The following is a 14,455-nucleotide window of genomic DNA, read 5'->3' on the forward strand; positions in this document are numbered from 1 at the left end:
ACAGTTCTTTGTGTTATGTCACAACAACACACAGACAAAAGCTCTTTTTAAGTGCTACAATTAGAAGGACAGACTGCAGATAGAACTAGGCTGAATCTGGCTAATAAGCACCATCACAGATCTTGCAAAATTTCATGCTCATGAAGAAAGCCCTAGTTGCTCCAACCCCTTATCTGCAAATCAAAAGGATCAAGCCAAAAACTGCATGAAGCAACTGTTCTTGCAGAAAAAAAAAAAAAGAAAAGGCAGGGAGAGGGGGAGTTTGGTGAGTGAGTGTGTGAGGGCAGGTTTTCAAAGGCACCCTCCCTTGCAAAAAACACACAGAGGAAACTTATTTTTTTTACCATCATTTTAAAATGCAGTAATTCTTTTTCTGAAGTAATAATCACACAATGCTTAGAATGACAGTGTCTGTCTTGAATTACTTCAAATAATTAAATTAGTTACTAAAAATCCAATTTTCCCTTTCACCACTACTACCATCCTTACCTTTCTGTGTGCAACCAGAGCAATGGGAATACAAAATTTGATTGAACTTGCTCATCTTATGGCAATGCCATTCTGAGAGGTCTGTAAATGCTTCAAGGAAATTCTTGCATTTCTAAAAATTTATATCTGGAGTTTTCAAGACCAAAAAAAAATCTGATATAATGGAAAACACTGTCTTCAAGTTAAATTAAGTATGAAAGTGCTAATTTAGAATCAGAAAAAGGAACACATGTTCTCATAACTGTGCACAGCACACAGATTTATGACTTTTTCTGTGCTTTGTTATCCAGTGAAATGACATTTCTTAAGTTTACTTCAAAAATAAGCTCACTTAGGTTGTGTTTACAGAGACCTGCTGGGGCATAAACAAATTTAAAAAATGTTTAGTTGCTCTGCGACTTGCAAAGCATTCCTGGCACCATTTGCCTTCCCATCCATTACCCTCAAATTATTTATACTTCAATGTAATATAGCTAAGGAGTTAAAAGAGTGACATAAATTTTAAAGCCCAGATTAAGTCACTGAAGCTTCATTAATAGTTTTCTTAAACAGTTTATTTTAGTGACACAGAAGTAAGAGAAAATAGCTCTGCATGTACTATCAAGTGCACTTTGAATACAATATGAACACACCAGAAAAAAATAAAAGCTCCCCAAATGTCTGTCCCCTCTTGCAATCTTGTAAATCCATGATGACCCAGAAGTCCACTGAAAAAGTCAACTTTCTTCCATTAAAAACCATTATAAAGGAAGAATGAAATAGAACCACAACACAAACAGTTCAGCACAGTAAGAATAAGCCTGGAAGCCCTGGACATAAACAGGCATGCTGCCACCAAGAAATATGAATCATTTATGTTTTAAGGTTTGAAAAATATTTTTAGAAATGGAAAATTTCTAAATTTCCATTTATGGAAAAACATAAATTTCCATTTATGGAAAAATTATACAGAAGCCTTCCAAGAAATGGAAGGCTTCTGTGTATTAGGGATGTCATTTTTTAAATCAGTTGTACCCAATTTTTTTTTTTAAAGTTCACAGGCTATTATGGAACAAAAAGCAGAAATGTATCTATTATATTTAAAGAACTCAATAAATATTTTTAGTCGCTACTACCATGACTGATGAAGGAAATAAGTGTACAATGCTTCAAATGGCACATATGTAATTATTATTCAGTGAAAAATATGAATACAATACTAAACTAAACTAAATACGAATACAATACTAAAACACACTGGCAGGAGTTGCCTGCTCTTATTCCAACATGCAGTTTTAAAACATTTATCTTTTTTATACATTATTTTGGATTGCAACAAGACACTTAGAACTGCAAAGACCTACCTTCCTTTCAAATGAATTCCCCAAGTGTTTCAACTTTCTACAAACACTTGAGTATCTTGAAATACATAAGAAAATATTTTTAGTAAAAAATTTAAAATGCTACTACTACAGAATATTTTTAGGTATTATAAAATGTGTTAACTTACACAGGTTACAAGTCAAAATAAACTGTCAGACATAGCAATCAAAATGTTTATTATTTATCCTTGATACATTCCAGAGATTTCTCTGATGAGATACCCTTCCCTTTATAAACCTGTATTTCTATTGCTGAGCTCTATATGGAAGTGTACAATAGAAATAAGTATTGAAAGCATACAGTTACCAGGAAACAACTGAATTTTTAAAGGTATCATTATTTTTGTAAAACTAGCCATTTGGGGCCAAACATATCCTGATGACTGTGCTCCAGGATAAACAGGATCTCGAGCTCTACCCTTTTTATTTCAGAAGAGATTTAATAGCAGAGGCTTGGTGTTTGTCAGGATGGTGAACCTTGTGCTAGGAAACACTCATGTCTGCAGAAGCTTCCAGGTTTGGCCACCTTTGTAAAATAAAAGCTGCTTCATATTCAGCAGGAACTTGAAGACAGGTTTCAAGAAACTTGCCCACCACTGGACACAGCCTCTTGCTTCTCCCAGCTTGAAAGCACTACTTAGGTTGCATCCCTACAGCTAGAAAGCAACGTGGTATTTTCAACCCACTCATCTCCCACTTGTGACCATTAATTCTTCAGTTCCAGGACAGAAAACTGCAGTTAAATATTCTTTCACTCTGGTACTCAGCTGACACATCGCTCCTCTGCCCTTCCTCAAAGGACACCTGCACCAGCGCAGGGAGAGCAGCGAGGTGCGGGGCAGGAGGGATCCTGCAGGAGAAAGAAAGGCTGACCTGTACGAGCAAGTGCTTCTGCCAACACTGCCCTTCACTGACACTTCCCAGTCACACGGGACATCCACCAGTACACCACTGGCATCCATAAATCACCTCCTCACACAGTCACACAGGTGGAAAGTATCTCTTTTGCTCAGGGAAAATAAACAGCTAGGACAAAACTGTGTATGCAAAAACACATGCGTAAGCACTCCTTCCCATGGGAAGCGGATCAGAGCCAAGGACTTTCATTCCCCATGCACTCTCAGTTGTGCTAAGCTGGCACTGCAGGGAACCCAGGTCCTTGTGCTACAAGCACGCTGCTAATTACACACAGTTCGCACACACATCCAAAGCATGACCACAATGTTATCATTATCAGTCTCTGTGGAAAACAGTTAAAAAAAAAACCCAACCAAACTAAAGAGTATACATTCATGCAAAAAGTGTTTCTAGTGATGGAAACAAAAGCAAAACCACATGAATTAACAGGCTTTCCCTGCAAATAAATAACAAAGAAATAAGTACAAATGCCTCTTCAGTATTTTGCAAATACATACACTACATACTAATTATGTTGTTGAGCATGCACAACAGATATTGTTCTTCTGGATAAAAAAACAAATTCAAAACCAGTGTCAGAAGAGTAATGAATCTGCCTGTTCAAGTTTCAGAGAGCCTTCTAACAACAGCATGCCTAACACCAAAAAAATTGCATTCCTTGAAATAAAGCCCAGGTCTGTGGATGGATGAGATTTACAAATAGAAAAAACCCTGAAATTTACAAACTACTCACAGAGATAAAAGTTAAGTATTAATTACCTAAAATTTAAAAGAACTGAGTGGCAAAAAGTCAAGTCTAAAATTAAAGCATTAAGACATGAATCAGGCCGTCCAGAGAAAAGCAAGAGCAACACCAGTAGACTTGTACTCCTTTGTAAAGCCTCAGCATGCTTTTCAGTTCTGGCTACCTGATAACCAACAAGGCAGCTAAGTAAAATCAGTGTTTTGTGGCCATTTACTTTAAATATTCAGCACACTCGTGGCACTGGTATTGCCTGCCACCACTAGAAACACAGATCAAGCCTAGTCCCAAGGATGTCTTTTCTACCTCAGCCCCATATTAGCACATTCTGACATACGAATTTCACCAAGAAATTCTGCGGGTGCTGTAAGGAAAGCCTGTGCACATGTTATTTGGAATACTGCATAAATACATAGGAGATCCCTCTCTATGCTGAAAAGCACCTATCCATATTAAAGGCTACTAGCTTTCCATCAGTATTCAAGGAATACCAATATATATATATTTAACCCTTAGAAACCCAGAAGTCACCCATCTGAATTGGTATAAATGCCACCAGGCAGCTTAGCTGAGGTACAACGGGTCTGCTGATGATGGCTGTGTAGCCGAGCACAGACTCAACCACTGCACACATGACCCACTGAACTCTCCTACAACGTGCTGCCAAATGGACAATCCACACAGGGAATAGGAAAACCAGAGAGCTCTAATAAAACAGAAATGAAACAGCAGACTACAAAGTCATTGAGAAAATTAAATATCCAGCTCTGGCAGTGCAAGGACAGAACATGCTGGCTAACCATCAGGTACAAATGACAACCAAAGGAAAATAAAAAATTTTCTACAAAATGTAGCTTTGACCATGTAGTCAACAATTTTATGAATAACCATTTTTAAGGAAACTTCCACCAGTGAGAGCTGTCTGGCTTGTTATTTATTTCTATACTTCTTTTTCTAACAGTTATCAACTATTAATATCTAGTTTTCCAAATAATTAATTTTACTTTGAAGTAATTGCTGTTTAATGTTTTGAGGTATTTATCTAATACAGTCTGTTTTATTCTAATTAGCAATACCTTAGACCAAAAGTTCTTTAAAAGTAATTTGGAACCCTGTGAAGCAGAAGGTAGTCAGACACACCCTGGAGATCTAAAACAGAGAGCATGAGATCCCACTTCTACAGAAAGAAAACATACAGCTTGGGTGCATAAACTGACTATCGTACTAAAGAAAAGCTAAAAGCCAACCAGAGCAAAAGCTTGAGTTTTTAGGTCTTGGATCATTCTAGCAACATCTTTCTACCAGGATGACACAGTCTGGTTAAGAAGTTAGCAAAGGATTTGACTTCATTTTTGGATCATGTTTTTCCCTCCACCCTGCCAGCAATTGTACACACTTCCTAGACTGAGCCTTCAGGTGACTCTAGCAAAGGGATACTTAAATCCTGGATCATTGGTGCAGGCTGAACAACCCTTTGTCTAGCAATGTCAATACTTAAGCACTTACTGGGTGCCCCCAAAAGCACCACTTAGAACACCTAAAAGCCTCTGAATTCCAACAGATGCTGATACACAGCCCTTCATACACTCAGCCTACCTCCACAACAACAGCCCAGGAGCGATCAGAACATGCACGCAGCTCCAAGCATACAGCTGTCCTTTTGGACACACTGCCAAAGGTTCCTTGTTCCAAACAATTACAACTCCATCTAACGCTCTGAGCACTGAGTGCAACCTGTTTACATGTTTAAAAATAATTAAGATTTAACTATTTCTGTTTTCCCCTTGATGAATTCCTGACAAAGAAACAAACTAGGTATTTAATTTTACAGCAATTTTCTGTATCTTTTACCAAAAAAAGTAATCCAGAACAGAATGGTAATGTCCTGTAAATCCAGGACAATACTGGAAATATTTAGGATTTCAGCTGGCTTCTTTCCTCCTCATTTCTATGGTTATCCCTTCATCCAGCCTAAAGAGCACTAATCAGAGAGACTGATTTGTAAACTAAGCATAATATATGCCAAATATGACAAATCCATTATCTCAGCAACTAATGAGGAGGGAGTTTTATAGCATCCTCTTTCTTAGTATTTATTTTAATTATTATTTGAAGACATCTTGATCTTCTTTGCCCTAACATGGTAAGGTCCAGTTTTACCTCAGAAAAGACCCTGTGGAATTCAAGCAAACTCATGAAAATAGTAATTTTTACATCACTGAACTCTCAGAAATCCTATTTTACCACAAATTCTATCACTTTAGTGGATACTAGGGAACAATGATGTTTCCTTGGGACCTTCCAGTCCAGAGCTCTTCTCACTGCTCCCTTTCATTAGCCATGGAGGGGGAAGGAAGCTCTGCCTTGGCCCCCAGACTGGTCAAAGAAAACCACCATAAGCAAACATTACCATTCAGATCTTCAGCCAGTCCACATGGAAGTCAGGAAGGAATTTCTTCCAATATTAAAAGTCTTGTTAAGAATTGGTTTTGTGTATTTGTTTTCCATGGCCAGGTTTTGCAAGTGCAGGGACTACAGTGGTGGCTACTGTGAAAAGCTGCCAGAAGCATCCCCCATTGTCCAGCAAACCCAATGCCAGCCAGATCTGAGAGTTCTGATCTGAGAGATCAGAGATCTGAGAGCTGCTGTGAGGAAAATTAACTCCATCTCAGCCAGATCCAATACAGTTGGCAAGTGCTCTACTCATGCAAATATGAATGGGTCACCATCTGACATGCACGGGGAAACAGCAATCACAGCCAAATTTAATTTTACTTCTACTTCTCTTTGCAATACAGGAGACTGCTAAGATCCTCCAGACAAATTACTCTTAACCAATCCACTGCTCTCAGGGCAGCACCTGAATTCCCCTCTGTCCCCCCTGCCAACAAAGAGAATGGGGAAATACAGAGACTGGGAAGTCATCCATCAGTTGGCATCCCCATGGCACAGGAGCACCGGCATCTTCCCTTCCAGCCCCTAGAGAAACTTCTACCAACATAAGGTTATCCAGAAGGTTATCCAGAAATTATCATGCTTTCACCTAAACAAAGTTATTGAGCTCAACAACAGACTATTTAACACTAAGACATATTCTTGAAACAACCCTTCTTTGACCTACTAAATCATCTTCTGTATTCATTTTAATGAAATTATGGTAAGGCTAGAAAGATTATTTCAATGAGGAAGAAAAAAGAAAATCTATACAGGGTTGGAAGAGTCTTCTCTCAAAAATGTTTAACAAGTATGTTTTCCTCAGATTACTAGTCATAGCTCCAATTCCTCCATGCAAGAAAAGCAAGCAGCACCTAAAAAATGTTTATTGTATTTATATGTATTTAAGTTATTATAATGCAGACAAGATTTTATCTGAGACAAGCTCAAGCACAAGGTAAGAAAATTATAACAATTTATAAAAAAGTGAATGTTTCTGTAAACTCTAGAGTAGAATCATTACAGAGGCTTTAGGCATGGTTAGTGAGTATTTATTGAGTTTAGGGAAACAGAAGTAAAAAACTAAAAAAACCCAACAAAACAAAATAAATTTCTCGGTTCTTTGCCAACAATATATCCAAGCCAATTAATGATAGATACTAGTCCTAAAAAGGAAGAAGTATAGGAAAAAAAATAACTCACCATCTTCTTACATGTTGGCTCACTAAAATTAAAATTTCAGAGCTTAGTTTCAACTGTTCGTTGAAAGAATACCCAAAAATCAGCACAAATTCCTTTACAAATTTGGGGTTTTTTAAAGCAATCAACACTAGTTACCACTAACCAATGATCAGGTTTTGCTACAATCCCCTGTAAGGCCTTTATCTCATCATCAACTACTCTTTCTGATTAACATGTCTGGGCCTTTTCCCTACACAAATCTAGCAAGTGAAGTCAAATTACTTTAAAGAGCAGCTGAGTAAACAGGAAAAAACCCAACAAAACAACTGCATCTTATTATTCTGAAAGAAAACACCAAATACTGTCAAAAGAATGAAATCACCCAAGAAATCCATAACAGTAACTTCATTTAACATGTTCTAGACATCTAGCTAAGTTTTTACTGTTTTTCTTCAAAATAAAATAAGATATATAATTACATCTATGTACACTGTGTTTTCTTTGTGGGTACTAAAACCACAAATAAACTATTTATAAATAAATTTATTTTCTTTCTGGTTTTTTTTTCCCCAACACACAAATATACTTGGCTAGAACTAAAAATACATAATTAGGAGTGACATGTGACACCATAAACGGTTTTGGCAAAGGGAATCTTCTTGATGCTCTTCATTACACAACTTGTCTGAATTGTCACAAAAATAATTAATCCTTACCTTAAACAATGCATTTTCCTTCGTTTACTGAGAGAAATGTGACCTTTAGAAATAAATAAATTGTTCTGTTACAGATGGGATGTCAGACATCAGCAAGCTATTGCCAGTTTCAAAAACAAGGAGCCATTCATAACTACAATTCATATTCTGTTCTCATTCTTCTGAAATCTTGGCTCCCTTTTTACAACCATTTGTAACTGTCAGTATGCTGAAAATAGATACCTAGCAATATTGTTTAGCCCAACTCCCTTCATATCTGCATCTTAATTTAAGCAACGTCTTATTTCCCCAATCACAGTAAATAAATACAATCTTAGGGTCTTCAATGTTCTGCACTTTCAGAAACTAAATCATAAAACACACAAGTGCTTCTGTCAATATTAAAATACCCAATTTAACCGTCTCTTGTTTCAGTCACAAAATTAACTGTTTAAAATTGTTAACACATAAATAAACTATGAAATGTTTTTCACTAAGTAGTACAAAAGGTACCTAAATAATCTGAAAGATATACATATAAGATACAGAATAAAAAGCAGCTCCCTGACAGAGAAATACAGTCATCTCTACAGCAAAACACAGCAGCTCATCAGGAGCGCCTTACTAGAGTAAATAAAAAAAATTTTTAAGTTGGTGGGTTTTTTGTTGAGTTTCAGTTTTTTGGGGTTGGTGGGTTTTTTTGTTTTTTGGTGGGTTTTTTTTGTTTTAGGGTTTGTTTTTTTTGTTATAATATGCAAGGCCATCCCAGTGGAAACTTTTACAAGAGCACAGTTGTTTCCACTTCAGTCTCTACCCAAGGACTCAGGCTAGACTTCCTTCTCAGGGACAGAGGAGCAAGGACTATTTTAGTGTTCTGGCCCTGACAGGGAAACAACAAAAAATAACTGCGGAAAAACACAATCACAGCACTCAGCTGCATACAGGATATCCAGATTTAAGTCCTTGGGCTCCTTGCTCTACATGTCTCCATATCAGGAACAAAGAAACATCCCACTCATAGGTCTAGAGAGCTGATTTTTTATATAAAAAGGTGTACAAAACTGGTGTCTAGGTGATATTTTTAGTCTATTACCAGTTTTAGGAAAAATACAAACAAAAACACTTCATTTCAAAGAACATCTTAAATCCCAAACTTCAGCAAGATAAGGCTTATCTTGCCCGAGGAACTGGGGACAGTGGTGTGGGTGAGTGAACATCTAGCTCTCCACTATGCTTGGTCCTTAATGGCACCTCTCATACTTCTCAAATGAAGATGATTCTCTCTCAGGTAGACAGAATATTTGGCAATAATATGAAGACTATGCATTCAAATTAATTCTCACAATGTCCTTGTACAAACACTGAAATTTCAGTATTTCACTTTAAAATTTTAACAGATCATTTATGTTAATTTTCTATAAATGAGAAACAAACAAAAGTATACTCAGTATACTCAGTATGAGGAAATACACCCAATGCTTTCTAATAGTTTTCACAGAGAAATCATATGAGGCATAGTGCCATGCACCAGAAAGAGTGAGACAGACATTCAGAGACAATGAAACTGCAAAACTAACCCACCTTGACACAGAAAGTATTGCCAGTTTCCTTTATGCAAGAAGCTGTTTCTCAGGTATCCAACCCACCAGGCAAACAAACACAGCTTTCCTTTGGAAACAGGCCCTGATAAACACCTCTCAAGTCCTCACTTAAAGAAAAGGACTTCCACTTTGCAAGATCACCAGATATTTTCCAAGTAGAGGAATGAAAAACTGCCAGACATGACATCTCCTAATAAAGCAGTAATTGGACAAGTACAGGCCATCACATAAACACCATCCTAATATTAACATCCAACCTCCAGTCCCAGCTGTTCAGTGTGAAGGTAAGTCCTGTACACAAGAGACTCAAGTGATTCCAGATTCTCAGAACTACCAGCTTTGTAATTCCTCCCTCCACAGTGTGCAGTCTATAGCATATCCTCTTCCTGTCTAAATGGGTTTGGTTAAGGACACTCCATTGCAGCAATCAATTAAAAGCATAATTATAACTTACAGCCACAATAAAAATTTGCCATTTTCATTTAGCTTTCAAGAAAGGATTTTTTTTCTGTCGACAAAACAAGAATTATCCTCTGTTTTACTTCACAAGATAGCCATGGAATTCTTTTATATAAGAAATTCTAAATACCTGCACTTCATGCCTAAATTGATGTACAGACACACTAAAGAAGGGAACACAAGCTAGCACTATCATCACAAGTATCCATTTTGGAAGTACTCCTCTGGATTTTGCTATTAGCCAAGGAAGCCTTTGCATATACCCCACTCCCACTGCTCCCTGGTTGTTAAAACATACATTCCCTTGACACACACAGAGAAAAATACTAGGAAATTTTTAATTATGGCTTGAAGAAGCTCTTTTTAAAGCAATCTAGAGGACAGAACACAGAGGCAATATTTTTTCCAAGTTACTACTTGAATTTGCTCTGAGGTAGGAAAGGTAACCAGCACAGACTTGTCACTACCTGATTAGCAATGCATGAATGGAATGTCCAAACACCTATGAACAGATAAGTTGCATAAGCAGAATAAATTAAAACAAATAAAATATGTTACATTCCATTCTTTCACCCATGTAGTTTTTCCTTATCAAGAAGTGGCAGAAGCACCTTCACTATTGACCTTGACTGCCCTAACTAAAACAAGGGATAAATGCAGATGGCTATGGCTAATGAAAACACCTTATTTAACCTTTCATCTCTTTTCTTGCAACATCCCCATGACAAAGATGAAGGTTTACTACTATTCTTCCCCTTTGCATAAATTAGAATTGAAAAAAAATAAGTTTGGAGACTTTACCTGGAAAAACCATAGAAAACTTACTCAAATCAGATTTATAGTGCAAGGTATACACTTGCAGATAGAAAGGAGCCCACGTGACTTTCAGCACTACAGCTGTGTTAGGACAAAAATAAGTAAACATAAAAATTCCCACAATATCATAAGAACTTTCTTTTAAAAAGAGCAATTGATTTAATCTGTGGCCCAAGCGTGAGATTTTAGAATCATTATGCCAAAAGTAAGAATTTTTTTTTTTAATGGTGTAGCAAAGGGTTTTGCACCCGACAGGAATCTCATCCTCACTATGAGCTAGGATAACCCATTCCTGTGCCCCTTGTTCGAAGGCACTGACAGTGCTTCACCCCTGCTGAACAGACACGTGGATGGCTAGTGTATATGCATGAAACACAAATCCTCATTTGTTAGTTGGTATGTGTACTTGCTGTCATACTTGGCCCTAAAATTCTCACTTCTTTTCCACCTGCAAAACAGGTAATGAGAATTATCTAGAAAGTGAACTAAAATGTCTTTTAGTGTCATTATTAAAATTTATCTTCACTGATAATCCCTTTAATAAGTTTTTAAGAGAGTTAGCAATGGCAAACTAAAAAAAATATGCAAGTTCCACTAGTTTCAGACAAAAGTTTTTCAGATGAGAGAGAAATCACAGAATATTCTGAGCTGGAAGGGACCCACAACGCTCACCAAAGTCCCACTCCTGGCTCTGTACATGGCCACCCTGGAAACATACCATGTGCCTGAGAGCATTTTTTGAATTCTGTGAGGCTTGGTGCTGGTCTCGGGGGAGCCTGTTCCAAACTCACCCACTACTCCCCTCCTCTCCCTCCCCACCCCCTGAAAAAAAAAGTATCAATTAATATTGACACAAAATTAGGTAAAGCAGAATCTCAATTTATGTTAAATAAATTTAATCCCAACCTATTAAGAACTGACATGTCTCAAAATAAGGACATGATACACATAGTTGTATACGCCACAAAAACCTTTGCTGAGAAAGAACTTGAATTCTGGAATCGTACTGCACTGCGTCACCCTGAAAGCTTGTCAGAGTATCAAACAAGCTGAAATGCTGCACAAAGTTGGAGCAGTTGCTGCAATTACTGGTTGTCTTTGAAAAACAGCAGCATCTGCTCAAGTGGAAATATTGATTCCTTAGGGATGTCTCTTTCCCTACAGCACTACATTGCTTTGGAGATGGATTATCCCATAGAGACAGTTTCACAGTATCTGTCACTAAACAAAACTGAGCTAAATTCAGGGTCCTGACCACATGGATTAGGACATGGACAGCCAAGGAATTTTTGCCAATAACAGTCTTAGTGATATCTCAGTGATTTCTGCCAATAATGTTGGCCAGAAATCTAACCCATTAAAAGCTGATTTCATGAGTTTCTGCTTCTTTCACATTCCCAACTCCCTAGGTAGTATCTAGTAACACACCTCTATCTGTGGCAGTGCCCAAACTAGAGAGAAAGCAGTTCTGATCTAGAATGACAATTCCCAAATTCCTAGAATTACAGCCAAACAAAACTAAGATTAAATATTCTTTTATACTCAAATGGCTTCATGTAAGTCTGTGTGAACATTAAGTGAAATGGCCTATAGGCATTAATGTATATTATTTATATATATTAATATACACATATATCAGTGTCTATAATAAAATCCAAGTCCAGAAGTAATACTGTCATATATAAGGAATAGATAATATTTTACAGAAAAATCACTATCTATACTTACCATAATAGCAACATAACCAAACTAAGAGCAGGTTCAATCACAAATCTCAGTACTTTTATGTTTTGGGATGACAAGAACAAGCACCTAATACTTCTTTGAAGTCTCCCAGCATCCAGCTACCAAAAGCCAAATCCTGTTAAATATTAAAATATGTAGTAGCAAGAACTACACAATGATGTGCTTACAGGAAATCAAACAGGATATAAAAATCACCACATGCGATGTCCTCTTTGAGCATAAATGCAAAAGGCAGTGAGACAGTGGCTTTGTAGATCCTACCTTTGTGCTCTCAGAAACCTGGGTTACACCAGAGGCCATCCAGCTACCAGCATACAGCAGGCAAGGGGCACTAAGTGTTGACTTTACACAATAAGCCCCTTAGTCCAGCATCTGTAATACTCTTCCGGAAGTGTCTGTGCTCTGACTACACAGAGTTGCCATAGAAAACACATATTTCAGATTTGGACTGCAAGGACCAATTTCTCCCAGGTTTCTTCCCAGCATGTTCTAACTATACCAACAAGTGAAGTCCAAGAACAAGACAGGGTAGATGACAGGAGCTCATGTTTCAACAGAACACTACTAGGAGCAAGTCTTAGGGTGATATGGGGAAAGGTAATGTTGCAGAGGAAAAATCACTGCTGGAAAGATAATCAAATTCTTACAGAAAAATTTGCTTTAAGCTCCAAACTATTTCAATTACCTTCTGGTGGTGGTGGAGGGAAATCCTCTGTGTCCATTCTAGTGTATCCACTGCACCTTTAGCAGATTGGAAAACTCTGCAAAAATGAAGGGAACATGTTTTGTAGATTAACTCAATTTCCAAATACTGAGACACTCCTTTTCAATTTGGCCAAGCTCATACCTATTAGCTAATACAATTATGGAAGAGAGGAAATTTGCCTGGCTTCTTGCTTCAATATGAATACAGTCCAAAATTTTATGTACACAGCCCTCAGTATTGGAGCCAATTCTTTTCATGATCTCAGTAAGCCAGCTGAAGAAAGATGAAGTTTTAAACTATTTGTTACTCTGCAGTTCCCTCTGTGACAATCACAAGGAGATTACTAAAATATGTTATTTCAATGTCTGTTTGGAGTACATATTCCATCTCAAAATCTTTGTGAAGGGGTGAAGGATAAAAATTCTAGGAAGCTTATCAGTTTTCATAATGCTTTCCTCTATGCAGCAATCAGAAATAACAAGATTTAATTATACACCCTATACACAGCTTCTTTCCACTGTTTGGTTTTTTTCGCTAATCTTAAAAATTCTGCTTGAGTCCCTCTACTCCCACCTTTCCTAAGGAGAGTGAAGTACTAGTGAGCAAGTTCCTGAGGATCTTTTCTTTCATCTTCTTTTCTCAAATGCCATTGATCTCATGCCTTAAGGAAAAGAATAACTCTACAAAGCATTACCCTACTTTGGTACTCAATACACCACTGAAGAGAGCAAAGCCCAGAACCCATGAGAGACGTCATCTCTCCTTCCCCATAATGCTACTTAATAGTGACATTCCAGTATCATCAGGAAGGAAAACCTATTGTACTAAGCAATGCACACATTCTGCTCCCAGACCATTTTCACTCAAACTCAAGAGACAGCATGTCAAAAAGACAATTTCAGAATAAGGCTGAGGAGGAAAAGTAAGTTTCCAAAAGCTACAAAAGCCAGTGGAAGAGTCAATGCTGAATTTACTTCCTACTCTTGAGTGGCCCATAGATATTAATCTGAAGTTATCTCTTCTGCTGGTAACAAAACAGCTCAAACCCTTGTAAAGTCTCCATAGCCCAAATATGAAAGGATTAAGTTGAAAGAGACAGTGAAATGCAAGGTACAGTGGCAAAATATTAAACTAAATGGATCAGGATACAACAGTCAAATCACCTGCCACTTTCAGAAAAAGTGGTAGTGAATAAAAAAAAAAAAAAAAAGCTTCAAAAAAGGATCCAACCCTAGGAGGCACCAGGCAATTTACCTCACTAACATTAGATTTGCAAGTGTGAATTATCAGGACAGATGTGCCAGGAA

General features: G+C 37.3%; 1 protein-coding gene across 5 annotated transcripts in view; it reads right to left on the reverse strand.

Moving 5' to 3' along the window:
* The window catches only part of ARHGEF10 (Rho guanine nucleotide exchange factor 10), a 107,566-nt gene that overhangs the window by 80,688 nt on the left and 12,423 nt on the right, over window positions 1–14,455 (reverse strand). For all 5 annotated transcript variants that reach the window (XM_014251468.2, XM_014251467.2, XM_088052848.1 and 2 more), the window contains one exon: window positions 13,128–13,203. In XM_014251468.2, the coding sequence (XP_014106943.2) occupies window positions 13,128–13,164 (37 nt within the window). In that variant the 5' untranslated portion in view covers window positions 13,165–13,203. The remainder of the gene's footprint in view (window positions 1–13,127; window positions 13,204–14,455) is intronic.

The sequence above is a fragment of the Pseudopodoces humilis genome, chromosome 3 (genome assembly GCF_049639895.1).
Source record: "Pseudopodoces humilis isolate 2021_Gansu_Grassland_sample_001 chromosome 3, ASM4963989v1, whole genome shotgun sequence".
NCBI classification, from domain to species: Eukaryota; Metazoa; Chordata; class Aves; order Passeriformes; family Paridae; genus Pseudopodoces; species Pseudopodoces humilis.